The sequence below is a fragment of the Thrips palmi genome, unplaced genomic scaffold (assembly GCF_012932325.1).
Source record: "Thrips palmi isolate BJ-2018 unplaced genomic scaffold, TpBJ-2018v1 HiC_scaffold_5, whole genome shotgun sequence".
Taxonomy (NCBI): Eukaryota; Metazoa; Arthropoda; class Insecta; order Thysanoptera; family Thripidae; genus Thrips; species Thrips palmi.
The window spans coordinates 5,898,706-5,918,711 of NW_023144632.1; the positions used below are offsets into that span (position 1 = coordinate 5,898,706).

The 20,006-nt window shown below is 50.0% G+C and overlaps 3 protein-coding genes and 1 non-coding gene across 5 annotated transcripts; 2 read left to right on the forward strand and 2 right to left on the reverse strand.

Annotated features, from left to right (window-relative positions):
- Positions 1-2,069: 2,069 nt before the first annotated feature.
- LOC117650342 (serine/arginine repetitive matrix protein 1-like) lies at positions 2,070-9,540 on the forward strand. Its single transcript, XM_034393705.1, has 8 exons — positions 2,070-2,121; positions 3,164-3,282; positions 5,603-5,740; positions 5,844-6,071; positions 7,001-7,600; positions 8,099-8,626; positions 8,860-8,979; positions 9,057-9,540. The coding sequence occupies exons 2-8, from the start codon at positions 3,271-3,273 to the stop codon at positions 9,159-9,161; spliced, it is 1,731 nt and encodes a 576-aa protein (XP_034249596.1). The 5' UTR covers positions 2,070-2,121; positions 3,164-3,270; the 3' UTR covers positions 9,162-9,540.
- Trnal-caa lies at positions 4,847-4,962 on the reverse strand. The gene is made up of 2 exons: positions 4,925-4,962; positions 4,847-4,892 (listed from the first exon to the last, which is right to left on the reverse strand). It is a non-coding gene; the product is annotated as a tRNA-Leu (tRNA).
- Positions 9,541-9,581: 41 nt separating the features above from the next.
- LOC117650344 (proliferating cell nuclear antigen) lies at positions 9,582-11,170 on the reverse strand. Its single transcript, XM_034393707.1, has 5 exons — positions 10,731-11,170; positions 10,286-10,451; positions 10,067-10,211; positions 9,841-9,980; positions 9,582-9,767 (listed from the first exon to the last, which is right to left on the reverse strand). The coding sequence occupies exons 1-5, from the start codon at positions 10,949-10,951 to the stop codon at positions 9,654-9,656; spliced, it is 786 nt and encodes a 261-aa protein (XP_034249598.1). The 5' UTR covers positions 10,952-11,170; the 3' UTR covers positions 9,582-9,653.
- A 223-nt stretch (positions 11,171-11,393) lies between these two features.
- Positions 11,394-19,873, forward strand: LOC117650341 (DNA topoisomerase 2). 2 transcript variants are annotated; one of them, XM_034393704.1, is made up of 23 exons: positions 11,394-11,533; positions 11,691-11,760; positions 12,388-12,559; positions 12,647-12,827; positions 12,953-13,196; positions 13,306-13,518; positions 13,610-13,777; positions 13,868-14,744; positions 14,818-14,927; positions 15,031-15,261; positions 15,399-15,646; positions 15,734-15,965; positions 16,126-16,325; positions 16,407-16,700; positions 16,783-16,918; positions 16,999-17,202; positions 17,285-17,642; positions 17,767-17,916; positions 17,995-18,115; positions 18,204-18,343; positions 18,510-18,608; positions 18,844-18,974; positions 19,065-19,873. In XM_034393704.1, the coding sequence occupies exons 3-23, from the start codon at positions 12,409-12,411 to the stop codon at positions 19,203-19,205; spliced, it is 4,629 nt and encodes a 1,542-aa protein (XP_034249595.1). In that variant the 5' UTR covers positions 11,394-11,533; positions 11,691-11,760; positions 12,388-12,408; the 3' UTR covers positions 19,206-19,873. The 2 variants fall into 2 exon arrangements, with proteins under 2 accessions (XP_034249595.1, XP_034249594.1); XM_034393703.1 differs by lacking the exons at positions 11,394-11,533; positions 11,691-11,760 and adding an exon at positions 11,839-11,996.
- Positions 19,874-20,006: the final 133 nt, after the last annotated feature.

The following is a 20,006-nucleotide window of genomic DNA, read 5'->3' on the forward strand; positions in this document are numbered from 1 at the left end:
ACTTTTTGACCATTTTTGCGAGACCACTGCTCCCAAACTATCAGTGGTCAAAGCCTTCCCGAGGCGGGGCATGAAAGAGTAGGGTCTTCAGAATAGTAAGGCGTCGAGGGAGGCCTTTGACCGCAACTAAATTGGATGCAGTGATAGCTCAAAGTCAGCAAAAACGGTGATTTCCTGAAATTCATTTACTTTTTGACCATTTTTGCGAGACCACTGCTCCCAAACTATCAGTGGTCAAAGCCTTCCCGAGGCGGGGCATGAAAGAGTAGGGTCTTCAGAATAGTAAGGCGTCGAGGGAGGCCTTTGACCGCAACTAAATTGGATGCAGTGACAGCTCAAAGTCAGCAAAAACGGTGATTTTCTGAAATTCCCGGTCTCCTCCGGACGGCGCATTCCTAAATACGCCGCGACAGGAATAGTCTGGCGAGGGCCCTTCTGCGGGCCAGCGGGCTGGCTCCGAGAGCCGTCTGCTTCGCTCTGTGTCTGTGTCTGCGTCACACACGCCCCATGAGTGCGACTCTCGGAATGAGTCTGCAGGTGCGTCGCGGGCCTCATTCGGCGGTCTGGCGTTTCCGCTTTGGAAAAACGACACGCGTCGAGCACGCATCGCCCAGTGCCGCAGTGCCGGCGTGTCCGCGAACAGGGAATGATGCGCCCCTCGCAGTGCCGGCCGGGGGAAGGGGGAGGGGAGGGGGAGGCAGTTCGGGCGTGAAAATGAAAACAAGTTGACGGCTCCCTCCGTGGCCCGGCTGGCCCGGCCGGGCCGGTTCGCCTCCCGGAGTTCACGTCTTCACGTCCTTGAGCCGCTGGGCGGCTGGAGCGGCTGGACACAGTCCGCGCCAGCAAGCGGTGGCCGCGCTGGCCGCGCTGCACCTCGCGAGCGGGCGTGCGGGCGACGCGGCGAGTTACTCCGCAGGGGCCGTGGACAGAAACCCGCCACCCGCCCTCGCCCTCGCGGCGAGCCTGCGTGCCCGCGTGCCTCGCCGTGGCCAAGGAGTGCGTCACCCGCGCTTTGGGAACAGGTTGGGCCGCTCAATGTCAGGCTAACTCATCTTCTTCGCCTTGCCTGCCGCGACCGGCCGCGACGCTTGCAGCTCGCTCGCTGCTCGGCTGCCTGGCTCCGAAGTGCATAGCAGGAAGTTCTCAGAGAAAAAGAAGAGGAAATCACCGCCCACGCAGAACCATTTATTTGCGAACGTGCATGGTGCACGGGGAGGAGCGCGCGAAAAAAAGAGACCGTTCGTCTTCATCCCGATTTCAACTGAAAGCGCACGGTGCCTCTGCTGGGCAGTCTCGTTATTTTCAGGACCCCTGGCCGCTAGGGACTAGCGTCTGATCCTCATCACAGGTACCGATGTGCAACGGCCCGTGTCGCTGGAGGATCCATGGGACCCACCAAAATGGCGGACTCAGCGCGGCAGGCGGCGCTGCTATACTGTTGCTCCGTCTCAAGCGCATGTGTGGCACACTTCTATAGGGTGACCCACCGACGAGCGAGGAAAGGCTTTATTTCGGTCCCAGACGTCCTAGGGAGGAAACAATTACATCCACGGAAAGGGTAGGGCTTCGTCCTTTCTGGAAGGTCGAGACCTCCCGGTGTGTTTGCCAGTGTACTGGCAGGCGCGGATCGAGAGCGTTCAGAGAGGGGGAGAGGGAGTCGCCAGAGGCGAGAAGCACGCCATGCGACACACCCGTCACCAAAAGAACGGAAATTCTGGATCCGTTTCTGCAGGGGTCTAAGGACGTCTCGAACGCCGGATGCATGTTGCATTGTCATGATGTCACATCAACGGGAACGTGCCACGATGCTTTACTTGAACCCCCGGCGAGATGCGTTCAAAACATACATGGCTGTTTCGATCGGAGAGTCCTGAAGCCTGTAAAGGGTCCAGTCTTTATTAATGTCGCTCCGAGCGGAGTCCAGCCGCGCCACAGGATCCGGAGTGGGGCCGGACCGCGCCGAGCCGAGCCGGGCCGGGCCGGGCCGGGCGGTCTGGAGGAGCCTGGAGGAGGCAGCGGCGGTCCCGGCGGTCCCTCCACCGCGTTAGTCAGTCAACACAACAGCGCGGCGTGCAGCAGGTGCCCCACGGACTCCCCCGACGCAGCGACGCAGCGACGCAGGTGAGTTGGTCGCGAAGCCGAAACCTCCCCGTTGGTACTCATCATCGCCAGCCTCTGAGGCGTACGTATCGCAGCCCCATCATGGGACGATAAAAAAATGCGCAGCCTCTCACGGCAGACTGGCGGATCGAACGGCAAGTAATGGACTCGCCGAATGCGCGGTCAGTGGCGCCGTCTTGGGTCTGTATCACTGTATATTCAAATCCCTCTTCACGCGGCGCTACGCGGCGCTCAGACGGATTGTTGGTTGTTGGCGATGCTGCGGCAGATCGTGCCGTATCACGCGATGCCGGATTGCCCAACAACGCGACAGCCGCGCGATTCCGAACAGTGCTCTGTCGCTGTGTCTCTCTCGCACCCGCACGGGTAGTCCCATGGTGCGAGAGAGACGGGGCGACGAAACGACTGTCCATCCTGCAGCGTGGAGCGACGAGGCGGTCCGGGAGGCGCAGCTGCTTCCTTGGACATGATGGACGCCCGGCCGTGCCAATGACGCCGAGTCGAGTTTCGGAGACCGGAGCCCCGTCGGCCCGTCGGCCCGTCGGCCCGTCGCCCCGTCTCTGTTCCTCCCGCCCCCCACCTCATTCCCATTTCGCGCCCCTTCGCCTGCCGGCCTGCCGCATTGTTGGTCGGCCTGATTGCGTGACGTAAGGCGATGCAGGCACCGGACAAGGCGGGGCGGGGCGGGGCGGGGCGGGGCGGGGCCGACCTTGAACAGGTTCATGATCCCGACTTGCACCACATGCATCCCGTCCGGGGGGCCGGCGGACTGGCCCGGCCAGGCCAGGACAGGTGCCCCCAGGCCGCGGGCCGCGCGACCCAGCATTCATCACTGCTGGCGCATGCTGGCGCAGTGCTGGCGCAGTGCTGGCGGCCAGGGAGCAAAGTGCCCTTCTAGCTTCTAGCTCGGCCGCGCTCTTTTCCTCGTCCGCGTCCTTCGGGATGCAAAAACAAACAAAAACTTGGGCCATGTGCGTGACCGCTGCCCGAACCTGCCGCGTCGCCATTTGCTAGTCATTCTTGCCTCTGCTTCTTCCTCCAGGTTGCAGCAGAGACGCGGCCAGAGAGTCGCCGGACGACGACGGCGAGGGCCTTGCCGACCTTGCGAGAGGCTGCGTGTCTTCTAGGCGGCGCAGAGGACAGTGAACTATGAGGCAGCTCGTGAGTACGTTCAGCGTGGTGTCCGGGGCGGGGCGGGGCCGGGCACGAGCCACGACCCATTTGCCGGTACTACTCCTTTCCCTAACGAGCCTCGCATCATCGAGATGATCGGTAACGAGGCTCGGACTTGGCCCGGTCTTCTTCGAGTCCAGCACGCGAGGGGGCGGTGGGACCGGCTCGGACGTGCCGCCAAGCGTACAGCCTACGTGACGTGGTTGGAGGCGCGGGGCGTGGGGGCGTTGGCACATGATCGAGTTGGGCAGCAGGATGATTCCGAACCGCCCTTTCGTCCCACTGTCTCTCTCGCACTCATGGAGCGTCCCTTCGGCCCTTCGGCCCTTCGGGGTGGGAGGGAGGCAGAGCGACGGGGCGCAGAGTGCGTGTTCGAAACCAGCCCGCGGTCCGGCGCCCGCGCCCGAAGTGGCCCGAAGTGGCTGCGTGGTGTGGCAAGGCAAGGCGGCAAGGCGGGCGCAGGCGTATCACTCCGCGTTCGGCTGGACCGCGAGAAGACATCCACACATCCATTCAGTGCGGCGGCAACGGCAATGGCAGTGGCAGCAGGCGGCATGAAAACTCGAACGCAGCGCGCCGGGCGTGGCCAGGCGCGGCCGGGCGCGGCCGGGCGCGGCCGAACCAGCATGGGCGGCGGAGACTCTCGCGTGGTCCGAAATACTAATCCGAATTGGGTCAAGGACGCCGGTCCCAGGTGCCATCCCGCTTGCCGGCTCCCGGGAAGACTGCCCGCCACGCCCCACCCCGCCACGCCCCGCCACGCCCCGCGCGCCACCTGGACACGTAATTATCACGTCGCGATGCCATACGACGCGGGTTGCCTAATTTCGCCCTCGGCTTACTCAAAGCGACAAACCAGTTTCCCCCCGATTTTTTCAGGATCCACCAACATGATGTACGTCAATTATAAACGGCGCAAGGTCGCCAGAGCCTTTTTGCGCAGGTCTCTTTTTTATTCTGTCAAATTGTTTGAGCCTGTGATTCTGTTTCGCGCGCGCTGCCGCCGTCGAGACCATGGCAACACGCGTGTCGCAGTCCACACGCCCCTCCAGCCGGTCCGGTGGGCGCTTCTGCTCGCGGGGCGGGGCGGGGCGGGGCGCGGTGGGCCTTTCGCAAGGCGTGCCCCTGCGACGCGAAACCCGCCTTTTGGTCTCTCGGTTCGGCCGGGTCGTTTGGATCACCTGTGCGGTCATTTCCGAAACGCGGCGTGGATCGCACGCGGCCCGCAGCCCGCGACACGCGGCACGTGTGGTTAGTGTTTACGGTTTGGTTTCGATTGTATTGTGTGTGCTTCTGCCTCGCCCTGCCTCGGCGGCGGGGAACTCCAACGCGGTGACACCCACTGCGTGTCGCGGCGGGAGCCTAGCCTCGGCTGGTGCCGGCTGGTCTTGGCCTTGCCGGCCTCCGTGTGCTACCATGTGCCACCTTGTGTGCCACCGGGGCGGGGGCGTCCCGGACGAGGGAAGGCAGCAAACAAGGCGGGGTGTCGAAAAATAGAATCCAACGACGGAGGAGCGCATTGACTCGGCCACTTCATGTCAATAAAAAGTTATGTCAGAAGTGGGATTTGAACCCACGCCCTCAGACGAGGACCAGAACACTCGGCTCCGACTCGGAGCAAGGGATCAGCCTTGAGTCTGGCGCCTTAGACCGCTCGGCCATCCTGACTGATGAGGAAGTGGGATCTCTTCCGACTTATCGGAGAGGCGCGGGCACGGCTTTCGGGTTGCACTACTTATCTCACTGCTATCTCCACCTCGCCCCTCTCCCTTTCGATTGCTTTCAACGGCCTCCCTCGATGGGCACGTTGGCACGTCCTCGCCCGCAACCCACCGACACCACTTCGCGCGGCGCGCGCCCTCCTTGCGACATGCAGTCCCACGGCGCTGCACGGCGCTGGAGCGAGATGTGTCCAGGACTCCAGGACCGTCCAGGCCCAGACCGTCCCACCTGACGTCTCACTTATGCGTCATTTAGGCGTGCCGAGCGACCGCGGCACCGTCCCTGTATGCCACTGGGTCACTGCTGCGGCCCGCGGCCCCTTGGGCCCGCGGCCTGGCCTCCAAGTCGGCACCGACTAGTTGGCTAGTCCTGACACGCAGCCAGCGGGTAGCGAGTAGTGGCGAGGCGAGGCGAGGCGGTGGAGTCCTCGGATCCTTTTGAACGCTATGATTCACACACGCGCGCCGCCGCGCCGTGACGCGCCGCGCCTGGTTTCGCGGCACGGCGGCGTGGGCGCGGGCGTGTGGCGTGGCGGTGTCATCCAAGTCCCTCATTTAAGTATTAATCTCAGCTTTGTCCGCTGCAGCCGTTGGCGCTGCTTGCGTGCGCGGCGTTCGCTGCCGCCACCGCGGCCGAGGGCGGCGCCGAGTTCGCCGTGCCCTGCAACGATGACGGCGTGGCGCACATCCCGGACCTCCCCGAGGGACACCGTCGACCCTACTCGGTGAGTGCCGCGACGCAGCACTGCGTCGCACTGCCCAGCACACTGCCCTGCTTGCCTGCTTGGCGTCTTGTACATGTTCTGATGGCTCCATTTCTCCGTCCAGGTGCGCAAGCGGTCCCGCACGGGGCACCGCGACCCGTCCGCGGGCTCCTCGGTGACGGATGACACCCCGCAGCTGCCGCCGGGACAGCGGCGCTTCGACGCGGTGCTCCCCGACGAGCAGGGCCACGATGTGGCGGCCAGCACTACGGCGCGCGGAGCTCGCCACCGCGGCCAGCGCCGACTCAGCGAGGACGACGCCAACGAGGTGGCCGCCAGCCCCGCGCTGCAGGTCAGTCTGCTGCAGCGCTGCAGCGTCACAAGACGCTCTTCTTCGCCACGCCGTGGGCCTCCGCTCCGCCTCGGCCAATGACAGGTCGGCGACCTTGGTCGCGTATTGGACAAGCGCATGGCGCTGCAGCCGGGCAGTGTGGGCGCCGCGACGACGCAGGCCTTCGCGACGAGTCGGAAGATCATGAAATGACAACCAAAGTGCCGTCGCTGCCCCTCTCCTCGACGCACTCAATGCTAAATTATTCCCTGCCGACCCCCCGCGTGTAGTAGATTGGCCGCCGCCGAGCCTCTTGCGCGGGGAGTAGCGATGGCTCTCTACGGGCAGTCTTTGGGATTGTGGCTGCGCGCCGCGCCGCGCTGCGCTTCGGGGACTCGATTGCCATGGGCAGCGGCATGCCGTCATGAGTGGCCGATGGAGCCGACCGGCCTGCCCCGTCCCGTCCCTGTCATTACAATGGGAGCACTGCCTCTCGCTCTGCCTGCGGACTGTCTACGGACTGCCGGGCTTCGACGCCCTGTTCCTCTCGCACTCATGGAGCGTCCAGTATAGGTGCGAGAGAGACAGGGCGACAAAAACGCTCTGAGAATCAGTCCGCAGCGGCGGCAGGTTTCTGCGCGCAGCCATAGAGAGGACAAAACCGGACCAACACACTCCGCTTGACTCCGCTCGGCCACACATGGCAGGGCGGGCAGGGCACAGGGGCAGCCGCCAAGTGGCGAAAGAGCGTCGTGGAACAAGGTCGTTATGGGCATGGCGGCAGGGCGGCAAGGCCCCGTTATCAGATTTTATTTTGCCGTTTACGGACACCGTCGAAATTCCACAAAAAAGTTTAATAGGCGGCCGTGTGCGTTTGAGGCGGGTGTGTTGCAAGTGTGTCCGCGTGCATGCATGTCACGGTCGCCTCCACCCTGCGCTTCTTGTTGCAGCGGCGCCCCGTCCGACGCCCGGTCCGCCCCAAGAAGGTGGCCGAGCTGAACGTCCCCGAGGCGGAGCACGACGCCAAGAGCGACGCCGTGGTGGATTCGTACGAGGCGGTGCGGCGCTACCCCACGCACCTGCCCACCGAGGACGACCTCGACGACGACGGCAACCTGGAAAGCAACGACATTGCCGGAGCGCCGACGCCCCTCCACGACCAGGTGGCCCAGGAGGACGTGCCCACCGCGTCCACGGAGCAGCGCGTCGAGGCCGACGCCGACCTGCCGCCGGGCTACCGCAGCAAGTTCCCCAAGCGCACGTTCGCGTCGGACGCGGGTGGCTCGGGCGACGTGCTCCGGGTGAAGCCCCGCAAGCACGCCAACCAGTACCAGCCGCCCCCGCAGCGCAACGAGCAAGGTGACGTCCACGATGAGGCCCCCGCCACACCCCCTCCGCAGCGACGGCAACCCGCCTCGCGATCTCGACCCACCGCACGCAGTGAAGAGGCCCACGAGGACGCCCCTGAGGCCCCCTTCGAGCCCATCCCGGCGACCAGGGGCCCTCAGCGCTACAGGGCCAGCCACCGCGTCCGGCAGGGCAGCGACCAGGTAGGGAATGACCACCTCGAATGTGGTGCAGTGGTATTGGGACACGGGACTCATCCCGACGTGGCGCGACTCGACACGACGACACGGAACACGGGGTCGGCTCGGCATTACACCCGCACGACAGTCATTACCCAGGACGAAACGCCGCGCCAGTGCAACTGCAGTCGCGTCTCGGCCGCACCACGTGCCGCACCACGAGCCCGGCGCGGGACGCCTCGTTGGACCCCAGACCGCAGCCACTGCCTTGCAAAGCTTGCACCTGCCTACCTCAGGCGGCACGCGACAAGTAACGCGACGGCTCCTTTGACAATTACCCATAGCGCCCAGCCGAGCCGGCTCATCTCGAACAGAGCTTCTTCGCTGTCTCTCTTGCATTCCAATGGAGCCTCGCCTCACTCATGACAGCGAGAGCACTGTTCGAACTCTCGAACTCGGCCTGCAGACGTGCCACCCTGATCAAATGCAGTGGTGTGACCGAAACATGCTCCTCTTGTCCAGCCGCAGCGCAGCCAGCCGGCCCGGCGCCGCCCGGACCCCGTGCGAGCTAGCACTGGTGCTGGAGCCAGCGAGGACGTCGCAGGCGCGGTCCCGAGCCGCCAGCCCCAGCAGGAAGAGGAGCATGTCTCCGTGTCCGAACAGCGGCCTTTACGTCGACGGCTTCGTCCCAGGCCCGTGACAGACGCGCCTGACGACAACCTCATCCCGGACGACGCGGTCCCTTCCACCCCCGCCACTGCGCCTCAGGAAGCGCAGGACCTCGAGGCCCTCCAGCCCGTCCAGCCACAGCGGCGGCCCCTCCGCAGGCGTCTACGGCCCAGGCCTGTGCCCGTGGAGGACGCGCAGGATGTCAGCGAGGTGCCGAGGCGAACGCCACCACCTCAGCGGAGGAGGCGGCCGCAGGCTCCAGCCAGAACCGTGTCCGAAGAGTCCCTCTCGGTGCAGAGCAGTCCGGACCAACAGCGGCCACGAGGACACGGCAGACGGTTGTCGCCAGCACCCCCCACTCAAAACCTGCCCCAGGTTGAGGTAAAGTATAATCTTACTTTGTTGCTTTATTTGAGATCCCCTTTAAGCCAGCCGTGGTGAATTGTAATAATTTAAGAATCTTAGCAATGTTGATTTTCTTAAACGCTAATAGCTAATTTGGTATTTTTTGAAGTATTATCAAGTTTTTCTACTTCTTTCATAGAAATTTGTTGATTTTTGTTTCTTTTTAAATGAACAATGATGTGATCCCCTCAATCCCTCTTTCCCTCAAGGTTGAGCACGATGGCACAGCACAGGACATCAAAACCGAGCCGACGCTCGTGCGGACAGCTGTGAAGAAGGTACCGGCTGGCAGTCATGGAGGCGAGCCAAGTCCTGCTCTCATCCAAAAGGTAACATGAACACTGCTAAGGAACATTAACAGAAAGTCACCAGTTTCAACAAAGTAACTTTCTAATGTTTTCTGCAGATTGTGAAGAACACCCTAAGGAGACTTCAGCCCCAGATTGCAGAGCATGAGGGTGATGTTGGTGTAGACATCCTAGTTAAAATTATTGAGGTTGAAGATCGTTAACAATTAAGTTAGTTCTCAATTATCTGTACATGGGTATTCTGCTCAGCTTTGTTATCTTCATTCATTGAGAGAATTAAGGCTTACCGCTATTTTCATAAATTAATTTTTGAAACTCGTTGGTGATTGAAAATCAAATCCTTTCAAATGAACAGTAAGAATGGTACCATAATAGATTTTTGAGTTCATGTTGAATCACAGTCAATTATCGCACTTTTGTTTGTTATCTAGTCTCTTGATTGCATGTAAAACTGAAGAGTACAAAAGAAATTAGTTGCAATACAAAGAAAGGCTGCTAGTTCTCTAATCAAATCCTTTATGTCCCACACATTGGATTAATAAAAAATCACACATAGTAAAAAATAAGAGTTTATTAAAATAAGACTATGGAGCTGATCATTTCGAATACCTTATCAAACATGCTTTTGAGGAATGACATTGACAAACACATGAGGTGCAAACAGAAAAATTAAAAATAAATAATGTACAGTACACTTAATGGCTTTCCTCTTCTTCAATCTTGGGAGCAAGGTAATACCTGATGTGTCCAACCTCTCCAATTTTGTATTCTACCACAAGAGGAACATCAGCAGACATGGACAAACACACCTGTGAAACAAAACAAACTTGAATTAATTTTTGAACAGAGAAACAAGGCAACCATTAAATTCCATCCACAAACCTGGTTAGAGAGAGGTGTAGCTTTTGTGAAGGAGTTCAAGTATCGGCAGGCGAAGGTTAAAGTTACTGGCTCCTGCATTTCAATTGTAACAGCTTCCTCTTCCTTGTCAACATTGGCAGTCTGAGCTAGTTTAATGTTGGCTGCAAATCAGGTAGGTAATCAATAACACACAATGTCTTTAAAAAAATTAAGATAATAGTTTGGAAACAATCACATGAGTTCTTACCTGAGCCAATATCACCTGCAGCTGAAAATTTAACACCCTCCTTGGTGCAGGCAATCACAACAGACTCTCCAAACTGGCTAAGGTCCCTGCAGATGCGAGCAAACTCTCCTGATGGCATTTTGACAACACAGGAATAGTCTGTGTCCTGTAAAAAAATTGACAGCTTTAGAATTAAAGTGGCCAGGATATGAATTATTGCAATTAAATTGTTGAACTTACAGGAATGCCCAAGTGTTCCTGGTCCAAGTTCATTAGCTTCATCTCATAGTCAGAAACCTTCTCCTGGTTCGGTGACTCGAACATGAACGTAACTGTGTCGGCATTGTCTTGGGCCTTCATGGTCAGCACGTCGTCTCCACCCGCACACTTCATGATTTTGGTCATGCTAGAAAAAGACAAGCAAATTTTCAAGAAGTTAGAATACAAGTTACTAAGAGAAAGGATAGCAGAAAACTGAGAGATGAAGAGTTACTCCAGGGAAAGGAATTACGACTGACCAACAAATACCTCAGTTCAGCGTATAATCATGAACGCAACGATGGGTCAGAATGCACAACATTGATTTGACTGGTGAGCAATGAGGACAACTACTAAACCCCAAACCGAGTTGGGACACCCTCTGTACCGGTCCCCGGCCACCCGACAAAATGAATGGTTAACTCACCTGGCCAGGTTCATGCCCATGGAGAGGTTGCGGTCGCATCTGTACTTGTCGAAGCCGTCGGACCGCAAGCTCAACGACACCAAGCTCACGTGAGAGTTATCCATGGCCTGCAGTTTGATGCCCGAGTCAGAGCAGTCGAACGTGGCCTCATTGAGAAGGTCTTTGATGGCATCGAGGACCTTCTTCAGGATCATACTCTGAACCAAACGTGCTTCAAACATCTTGGCTGCTTTCTTTGGTTTCGACTGTTGCACAATACGGCAGAGTGAGGGCACTCGAAAATTATCTTCCGAAACCACAAAGGAAGTAGAGGAAAGAAAATACAGCGTCAGTCGCGGACCAAGACCAGACGATGACGATAAGCCAACTGACGAGTGAACAATGATGTTTTTTGAGCGGGAAAAAGAACTTTAGACAGAGGCTTCGCGCCTAAACTCACTTGATGGTGCCTTGTGACTTACTGCAGTTCTACGTTCCAGAACGTCCTTGAAAATTTGTGTCAAGGCGGTGGTAGGAAAATTTTTCTTTAATAAAGATTAAGTCGAAGAAAATTAAAACGTAAAAGCTCACTTAATTGAATTCAATTTTTTTTTTACTTTAGAGTCTGGGGGCATCGATGTGTCAATCAGTATTTGTCACCATTTTGGGCGACTGTACCAAGAAACGATTACGCGCGAACGCGAAAGGGGTAAACACCCGGCCGTGTCGTTCCGCCACCGCTGCTGCTGCGACTGCCGTTGCATCTCAACCATCTCAACACGCGCAAAATGGTGGATGCCTGACGCCTTCAAGACGCTTTTGCAGTGAGTTTTAAATACATTTCTAAAGGGTTTTGTTTGTTTCTGAATGCATTGTTCTGTTAACTGAACTTAACTCATGCGGCTGTCAGTTTTAGAATCCGAAATTCTTCGGGCTTCCTCATGTTGGTATTTGGTTAAAGTGTCCGCTTTCCTTTCGCAGGTAACCGGCGAATAGGCTTCGGTTCAGAGACGAAAGTAAAACCTCCAATCCATTTCAGTGCCGGTTAAATGTAAGTGCTGCTCTTGTAAAGTGTCCCTTTGTCTTGGTTGAGTTTGTCGCAGGAGGCATGAGTAGTACCTTGAACTGGTTCAGTGCCGACATCGAGCCGGGCTTGGTAACGTCCTTTACTGGTTTTGGGAGAATCTTCCGAATCCTCTTGGTCCATTGGTTATGAATGCAAGCCGGCTGAAAAACAGCGGCCCCTTATCATTGTTTATTCGAGCCCGTCTTTTCGGTTGGTTTTCTGTAAGTCACAAGCTGAAACAGTCTCTTGTGTGAAGTATGAGCATACATTGTCATTTCACCCAATATTATGTGACATTTCATCTCAGCAGTTCATTCACTTCATTGTTTTTATTGTAATCTGGAATGCATTTTGGCCTTGTTCTTTTCTTCTTTAATTCACAGCCATCAGTGGGAATCAAATTTATCTATTGCTGAATTTACGATTTGAGTCTCGAACCAGTCGCTTCATTAGACGTAGCTCATAAAGTCTTGTTAATGATAAAATTTTCTTGTTAGTTGAAGTGTGTGGCAAAGCATAAGGAACTTGTATGGCTCTCATCATTAACCAAGGACAGTCCTGTGCAATCTAACTTCACTGATCCTTCTTTATGGTCTGCTCTTCTCTTTTCAGAAAGCACCTTACTTTACCAAGATGAGTGATGATGAATACAACCCCACTGCCAATGGTGGTGGGGGGCAGAAAGCTATTCCAGCAAAGCCTCAAAAGAAACTTACTGTTGAGAAGATTTATCAAAAGAAGTCTCAGTTGGAGCATGTTCTTCTTCGTCCTGACACTTACATTGGTATAAAAATATCACATTTCTTACTGATTCTGTTTACCATATTAATGAGCTGTTCTACTGAATTAAAAAATTTTGGTTTGCTTTTAGGTTCTGTGGAACCTGTCACTGAGCAAATGTGGGTTTATGATAAAGAGAAAGACATGATGGTCCAACAAGAGCTCAAGTATGTTCCTGGCCTGTACAAAATATTTGATGAAATCCTAGTGAATGCTGCTGACAACAAACAAAGAGACCCCAAAATGGACTGCATCAAAATTGTGATAAACAAGTAAATAGTTTCAATTACTTTTGCACTATTTATCTGTTCCAAATTTCACATAAGTTCATCTGTGTTTGTTCTTTTCGTCATGTTTTTTCTGGTTTTTTACTGATATGAATTTGATTCTGTGACAGGGAGCAGAATCTTATATCTGTGTGGAATAATGGAAAAGGAATCCCAGTTGTTGAGCACAAAGATGAGAAAATGTATGTTCCGACCATGATATTTGGACATCTTCTCACTTCTTCCAATTATGACGACGATGAGAAGAAGGTCACTGGTGGTCGTAATGGTTATGGTGCCAAGCTTTGTAACATTTTTAGCACCAAGTTCACTGTGGAAACATCATCCAAGGAGTTTGGAATGCAACTGAAACAAGTAAGCAGTCTGAGTTTAAAGCAAAGAGTTTCGTTTCTTTGCGCTGTTATTTTAATTTTCCCTAACTTCAAAGGGTCATGCCTTTTTTTTATCTTATTTTACTTTGTAGACTTGGGCCAACAACATGAGCAAAGCAACTGATCCTAGAGTCTCCAAGTGCACTGGCGATGATTTTACAAAAATCACATTCCACCCCGATCTTACTAAATTTAAAATGACAGAATTAGAAGATGATATCATCAAACTCATGGAAAGACGAGCATTTGACATTGCTGCGGCATGTGTTGGAGTGAAAGTCTACCTCAATGGTGAAAAAGTGAAGGTAACCACTCTTTTAAATGGTGTATATTTCACAGGTTTTCTTTTTCTTCAATGACTTGAAGCTGAATCCCTCATGTTTTTCATTCTGTAAGGTTAAAAACTTCAAAGAGTATGCTGATTTTTATTTGAGAGGCATAGATGAAGCTGATAAATCCACTCTTATTTACGAGAAAGTGCATGAACGTTGGGAGGTTGCCATTTCTCTCTCTGAAAAGGGATTTCAACAAGTCTCATTTGTGAACAGTATTGCAACATACAAGGCAAGTTAAAATATTCTGCAGATCTTTGGTTTGTTATTGTTTGATCCTTTATCTTTCTTTCTTTCTAAAGTTTATTTCTTGTACTTATAGGGTGGTCGCCATGTTGACTGCATTGTAGATCAAATAGTGAAGCACTTAATTGAAGCTTTTAAAAAGAAGAATAAGGGAGGAGTAGCTGTCAAGCCATTCCAAATCAAATCTCACATGTTCATATTTGTCAACTGTCTCATAGAAAACCCCACATTTGATTCCCAAACCAAGGAAAACATGACACTTCAAGTCAAAAGCTTTGGTTCCAAGCCTAATCTTACAGAAAAATTCTTTAAACAGGTGGACAAAATGGGTATTGTTGAGTCTATTCAGGCATGGGCTAAGTTCAAAGAATCAACTGACCTGAAAAAGCAGAGTGGGAAGAAGTCCTCTAAACTGAGGGGAGTTGCGAAGCTGGAAGATGCTAATGATGCTGGCACGAAGAATTCCATTGATTGTACGTTAATCCTTACAGAGGGAGATTCGGCCAAAACTTTAGCAGTATCGGGGCTTAGTGTGGTTGGCAGAGATAAATATGGTATTTTCCCACTTCGTGGTAAACTCCTCAATGTCAGAGAAGCTACACACAAACAAATCTTGGAAAATGCAGAAATTAATTCAATTATCAAGATCCTTGGGCTGCAGCACAAAAAGAAGTATGAAACTCAGGATGACTTGAAATCATTAAGATATGGCAAGCTCATGATCATGACAGATCAGGATCAAGACGGCTCCCACATTAAGGGTTTACTTATCAACTTCATTCACCACTTTTGGCCCTCATTGCTTCGATTGCCTTTCTTGGAAGAATTCATCACTCCACTTGTGAAGGCCCGGAAGAAAGAACAAGAGCTATCTTTCTTCTCCCTGCCAGAATTTGAAGAATGGAAAAAGGAAACCAACAATTGGCATACCTTCACCATAAAGTACTACAAAGGTGCTTTGCTTTGATACAATGCTTCAAATTGATTAACTAGTTTAACTTTGACTAATTCTAATTAAAATTTCAGGTTTGGGAACATCTAGTGCCCAGGAAGCAAAGGAATATTTCTCAGACATGGGACGTCACAGAATCAAGTTCAATTATCAAGGTGCTGAAGATGATCACAACATTATAATGGTATGCCAGTATAGTCATGTTTTCAAAGTAGACACAGAGGCTACCTGGAAGTGTGCTGCTGCCTTATTTAAATGTCATTTTATTTTCATTCATTAACTTTCAGGCTTTCTCCAAGAAAGAAGTTGAGAAAAGAAAGGAGTGGCTCACTAACTGGATGGAATCTTGTAAGAGACGCACAGAGCTTGGGCTTCCTGAGGAGTACCTGTATAACAAGACAACGAAATCTGTTAACTATTCTGAATTTGTCAACAAAGAGTTAATCCTCTTCTCGAACATGGACAATGAACGCTCTATTCCATCAATGGTTGATGGTTTTAAGCCTGGACAGAGAAAGGTTTGTGTTCGGAAATATTAAATTATCAATATATAATAATCTTTTGTCTTGCTATGCTGTGCTCTTCGTAATTTTTGTGCCATTTACAAATTTGATTCATTATATCATGCCAAGTTTCCTACTCATTAAATTTTCAGATTATTTACACATGTTTGAAGAGGAATGACAAGAAAGAAGTGAAAGTGGCACAGCTAGCTGGTTCTGTCGCAGAGTTGTCAAGCTACCATCACGGTGAAGTGTCTTTGATGGGAACCATTATTGGCTTGGCTCAAGATTTTGTTGGTACTAACAATATTAATCTTCTGCTTCCCAACGGTCAATTTGGTACCAGGATTTCAGGAGGCAAAGATGCTGCCAGCCCCCGTTATATCTTTACTATGTTGCAGTAAGTTCCTTTACTACTTCCCAGCAATTCTCAGAAAAATTCATATCGCAGTGCGCCTTAAGTAATGACTTTTAAAACTTCTTTCAGCCCTTTGACAAAACTTCTCTTCCATCCATCCGACACACCTCTGTTGAAAAACCTTTATGATGATAACCAAAAAATTGAACCACAGTGGTACTGCCCAATTATTCCCATGGTTCTTGTAAATGGTTGCGAGGGTATTGGTACGGGTTGGAGTACCAAAGTTCCAAATTTTAACCCCCGTGAAATTGTTGAAAACATAAAACGTATGATTCATGGTGATGAGCCAGTTGCTATGGTGAGTATCAATTTTCTTTTTTAGTTCCGCAAGATGCAAAGAGAGGGGTTGCGTGATTGATTGATTGATTGATTGATTGATTGATTGACTTTCTTATTTTACTCTTTATTGTTCACAATGGTGAGATCTGTTCATTTAATATTATTTGTTGTGTCTTCAGTTCCCTTGGTACAGAAAACATACTGGTGTCATGGATGTTGTGGGTGAAAGCAGATTCGTTACTTATGGAGAAGTGTCTGTCTTGAGAGAAGAACAGATAGAAATAACTGAACTTCCTGTTGGTAAATGGACTACTGATTACAAAGAGTCTGTTTTAGAACCGATGTTGAATCCTACTGGCAATACTCAACCAAAAATAACGTAAGTTGCAATATGATAAATGTTTAATAGTGTTTACCTTTAAAATAGTATGCCTGTTGACTCTGAGTTTTTTATCTGCAGAGATTATAGGGAATACAGCACTGACACAACAGTTCGCTTTGTAGTGTCTCTTTCAAAGGATAACTTAGCCAAGTTTGAGGAAGAAGGCTTACATAAAGTATTCAAGCTTTACCAGTATATCCATATATCTTGTATGTGCTTGTTTGATGAGATGGGGGTCCTTCGCAAGTATGAAACAATTGCTGAAATATTGAAAGACTTCTTTAGAGTTCGTTTGGACCTTTACAAAAAACGCAAGTCATATATGGAAGGTTATTTGGATGGACAGTCACGAAAGCTGCAAAACCAAGTAAGGTGAGTGATCATGCAGTATTTGTTTAATACTTGTGCTGTGACATCTCTGTCCAGAACCTACTGTCTGTTTTTATTTTTATAGGTTTATTTTGGAGAAATGCAGTAACAAGTTGGTCATTGAGAACAAAAAGAAAGCGGAAATGATCAGGGAGCTCCAAGCTCGTGGATATGATTCAGACCCTGAGAAAGCCTGGGCGGCCAAACAAGGCAGAGATTCAGTATGGTTTTCTTTACATTAATGATGCCAAAGCACTTTGACGTTCCTCAACAAACTCAATTAATTCTCTTAAACTTACAGAATGATGATGAATCTGATGTGGCTGAACAAGAAGATGGTCATGATTTCAATTACCTACTTGGCATGTCATTGTGGTCTTTGACTCATGAAAAGAAAGAGGAACTCCTGAAGTTGAAAGATGAAAGAATGAAGGAGCTCAGTGATCTTCAATCCATGTCACCTGAAAAACTTTGGATTAAAGACCTTGACATCTTCCTTCAGGAGGTACAAACCCTACCATTTTAGTGCTTTGTTTGATCAATGCTAGCTTTTTAGCTACATTAACTGTTTGCTTTTCACCTGACAGCTGGACAAGTGGGAAGAAAAAGAGAAGCATGAATCCAAGAAGATGCCTGTTGTCGCGAGTGCCGGCGGGAAGAAGGGGGCTGGTAGAGCCAAGAAGAACACCACTGTGCATGGAGACACACTGCCAGATCCAAACGGGCGGCGCATCCCCCCGTCTATGGATGAGGAGTTGCGCAAAAAGGCGGAAAAACTGGACGCTGCCAAGGCCAGGCCACCAGGAGCAACAGGCCGCGCTAAGAAGCGAAAGAGTGATGGAGCAGAAGTAAAGGACGATTTGGATCTCTTGATTGAAGCATCCTCAAAGTCACTGAAAGACCGTGTTGGCACATCTCCTGAAGCCATTGAAAAGAAAGCCAAGGGTGAGTTACGTTTTGTAGTAAAGCTCATTGTAGCTGAAGAATTATTTTTAGGTGGTGTCAATAACGACCCATATGGGAAGAAGTGACTTCTTTCAGTCAGTTACATGACATTGTTTTCTTATAGGCGCCTTAAAGCAGACTAAACTTAACTTCAAGAAAAAAGATTCTCCTAAGAAGAAAACCACCTGGAATTCTGATGAATCTGATATTGATGGAGATCTTTCTGATGTTGATTTTGATTCACCAGTTAGAGAAAGAGGTCCCAGACGAACGGGTAATTAACCACTTAACTGTGCTATGGAAGTTTGTATTAGCCTGTTGAATGTAAACCTTCTTACTTCCCTCCCCTCAGCTGCATCCAAGGCCAATTACAAGCAAATGCTTGGTGATAGCGACAGTGCTGGAACTGACGATGAAGATTTAGTATTTAGAGATACTAACAATGGCACAAGTCCTTCCGCACCAGAAAATGAGTGAGTTCTGAAAAGTCTTTGAATGCCGTACTATATCAACTCTCCTCCTTAATTTTTAACATAATGTTCTTTTTTTTTCCTTTTTTAGAGGACACATTATTGTGAGCGATACTGATGATGAATTTGAATCCAAGTCCAACTCGAAGAAGGCCAAGAAGGACAATGAATCTGACGAAGAAGATATCTTTGAGGATGTGCCTAAGCCTGCAAAATCTGCACCAGCGAAACGTAAGACACCATACAACTTTTTCTTTTGATAGTAAAGAGCATCTCTGTTTTGTTTTTTGTTTTTTAGGAGAAAAAAAAGGTGTTTGTTTTAGGATAGATTTTGCTTTTGAATTTTAGTAAAAATAATGACATGTTCGTCAATTTTGTTTCTCTTTTCCATTATTAGAATCTTCTGACCAAATGTTTGATTCACTCTTCTCTGCTGGTGATTCACAAGATGATGATGCCCCTCCTAGCAAACCAGCTGATGATCCAAAAAAGAAAGGTAACCAAATCTTCTTCAGTAATAATAAATTGTTTATCTGGTGTCCTCTGTGGTTTTTGTCAATTCAAAAATAAATTTAAGACTGTAGAAATGCTTGTGCTTACTTACTGCTTCCACTGGACGGTGTTAGTAATGTCATGTCCCCAAGTGCCATGTTTGTTTCTACATTTGGTTTGACAATAGAGGTATACATTTGAGATTTTTAAAATTTTTGTTGATTGTTGTTGTTTTACAGCTCCAGCTAAAAAGCGCCAGCTTCTTGCCAAAGAACAGCCTGAAAAGAAGAAAGCACCTCCCAAGAAGCGTGCCAAGAAAGGGTCTGATTCTGATGAGGAAATTTTTGGATCTTCTAAAGCAGCAGGAAAGGTAATACTATCTTTAATCACACCTCATGTTACATATATCAATTAAATTAGTTAATAAAACAGATGCTTAATCTCCTTAAATATTTTGCAGAAGACTAAAAAGAAGTATAATTCTGACAGTGAAGACAATATGTCAGATTCATTTGAAGTTAAGGTATCATCTAAAGCAACAACAGGTCGCGCTCGGAAACCAGTTTCATATAACTTTGGAAGTGGAAGTGACAGTGAATAACAATTCTACTCCTGATTGGTGTACCTTTATCACACCTAATGGTTGCTAATTTAAAACAGGTTTTGAATTCTTGGTGAGTGCCACTTTTTACTTAAAACGATGTATATCTTGTAATGCAAGTGGCCAACCAGTACGAGAATTCTTCAACCCCAATTATTTATTGATCTATGTTTTCAAGCCAGTGATTTTAACTCTACGTATATTATTTAAGTAATGTCCCCCTAAAACTTTGGTTCTGTCCTGTAAAATTTCTTTATCTTCAAAAATATTCAACATAGAGTATTGTAGGAATTTCTGAGACTTTTTTCTTCCCTAAATCAGTTTTGATCCAAAGAGGCTTGTCCTGAGTTCATCAAATGCTCTAAGTTTATTTATTAAAAATAGATTTTTGCCGGTGTTTTAAGTACTCCTTTCTTTTTGCTACTGTAGTTTTGATTCTTGATCATTTATGTATTGAAAGCTTTAAGCTATTTTGATATATTTTGGTTGTGTGCCTTATGTGGGACGTGCTTTAAAGAAGATTGTTTCTCTGAGACACATTTTTCTTTACAGTACATTCTATATATATATGTATATATTATTTAAGTTTTTAATGCAATGTCTGTCCTCTGACCATGTGTCAGACTGTGTACAACCTCATTTTTACAAAATAAACCTCTAGATCTTAATAATGTTTCTATCAAGGCTAACCTGTTTCCACTCGAAGTACTGTTCCTTAAATCACATTTGCTACAAGGGGGCCTGTCCAGACTGGTAGGTCTATCGCAGCAACACTTCGGTAGCTTCATTGAGGGCAGAGCA

Coding starts and splice junctions, on each gene's coding strand:
- LOC117650342 (XM_034393705.1), top strand. Junction 6,072..7,000: donor CCGCCAGCCCCGCGCTGCAG/GTCAGTCTGCTG, acceptor TTCTTGTTGCAG/CGGCGCCCCGTCCGACGCCC. Junction 7,601..8,098: donor TCCGGCAGGGCAGCGACCAG/GTAGGGAATGAC, acceptor CCTCTTGTCCAG/CCGCAGCGCAGCCAGCCGGC.
- LOC117650344 (XM_034393707.1), bottom strand. CDS start 10,951: ATGTTTGAAGCACGTTTGGTTCAGAGTATGATCCTGAAGAAGGTCCTC. Junction 10,452..10,730: donor ATGGGCATGAACCTGGCCAG/GTGAGTTAACCA, acceptor GTCTTTTTCTAG/CATGACCAAAATCATGAAGT. Junction 9,981..10,066: donor TGCAGGTGATATTGGCTCAG/GTAAGAACTCAT, acceptor CCTGATTTGCAG/CCAACATTAAACTAGCTCAG.
- LOC117650341 (XM_034393703.1), top strand. CDS start 11,922: ATGAATGCAAGCCGGCTGAAAAACAGCGGCCCCTTATCATTGTTTATT. Junction 13,519..13,609: donor TCAATGGTGAAAAAGTGAAG/GTAACCACTCTT, acceptor TCATTCTGTAAG/GTTAAAAACTTCAAAGAGTA. Junction 17,917..17,994: donor AAGAGGTCCCAGACGAACGG/GTAATTAACCAC, acceptor CCCTCCCCTCAG/CTGCATCCAAGGCCAATTAC.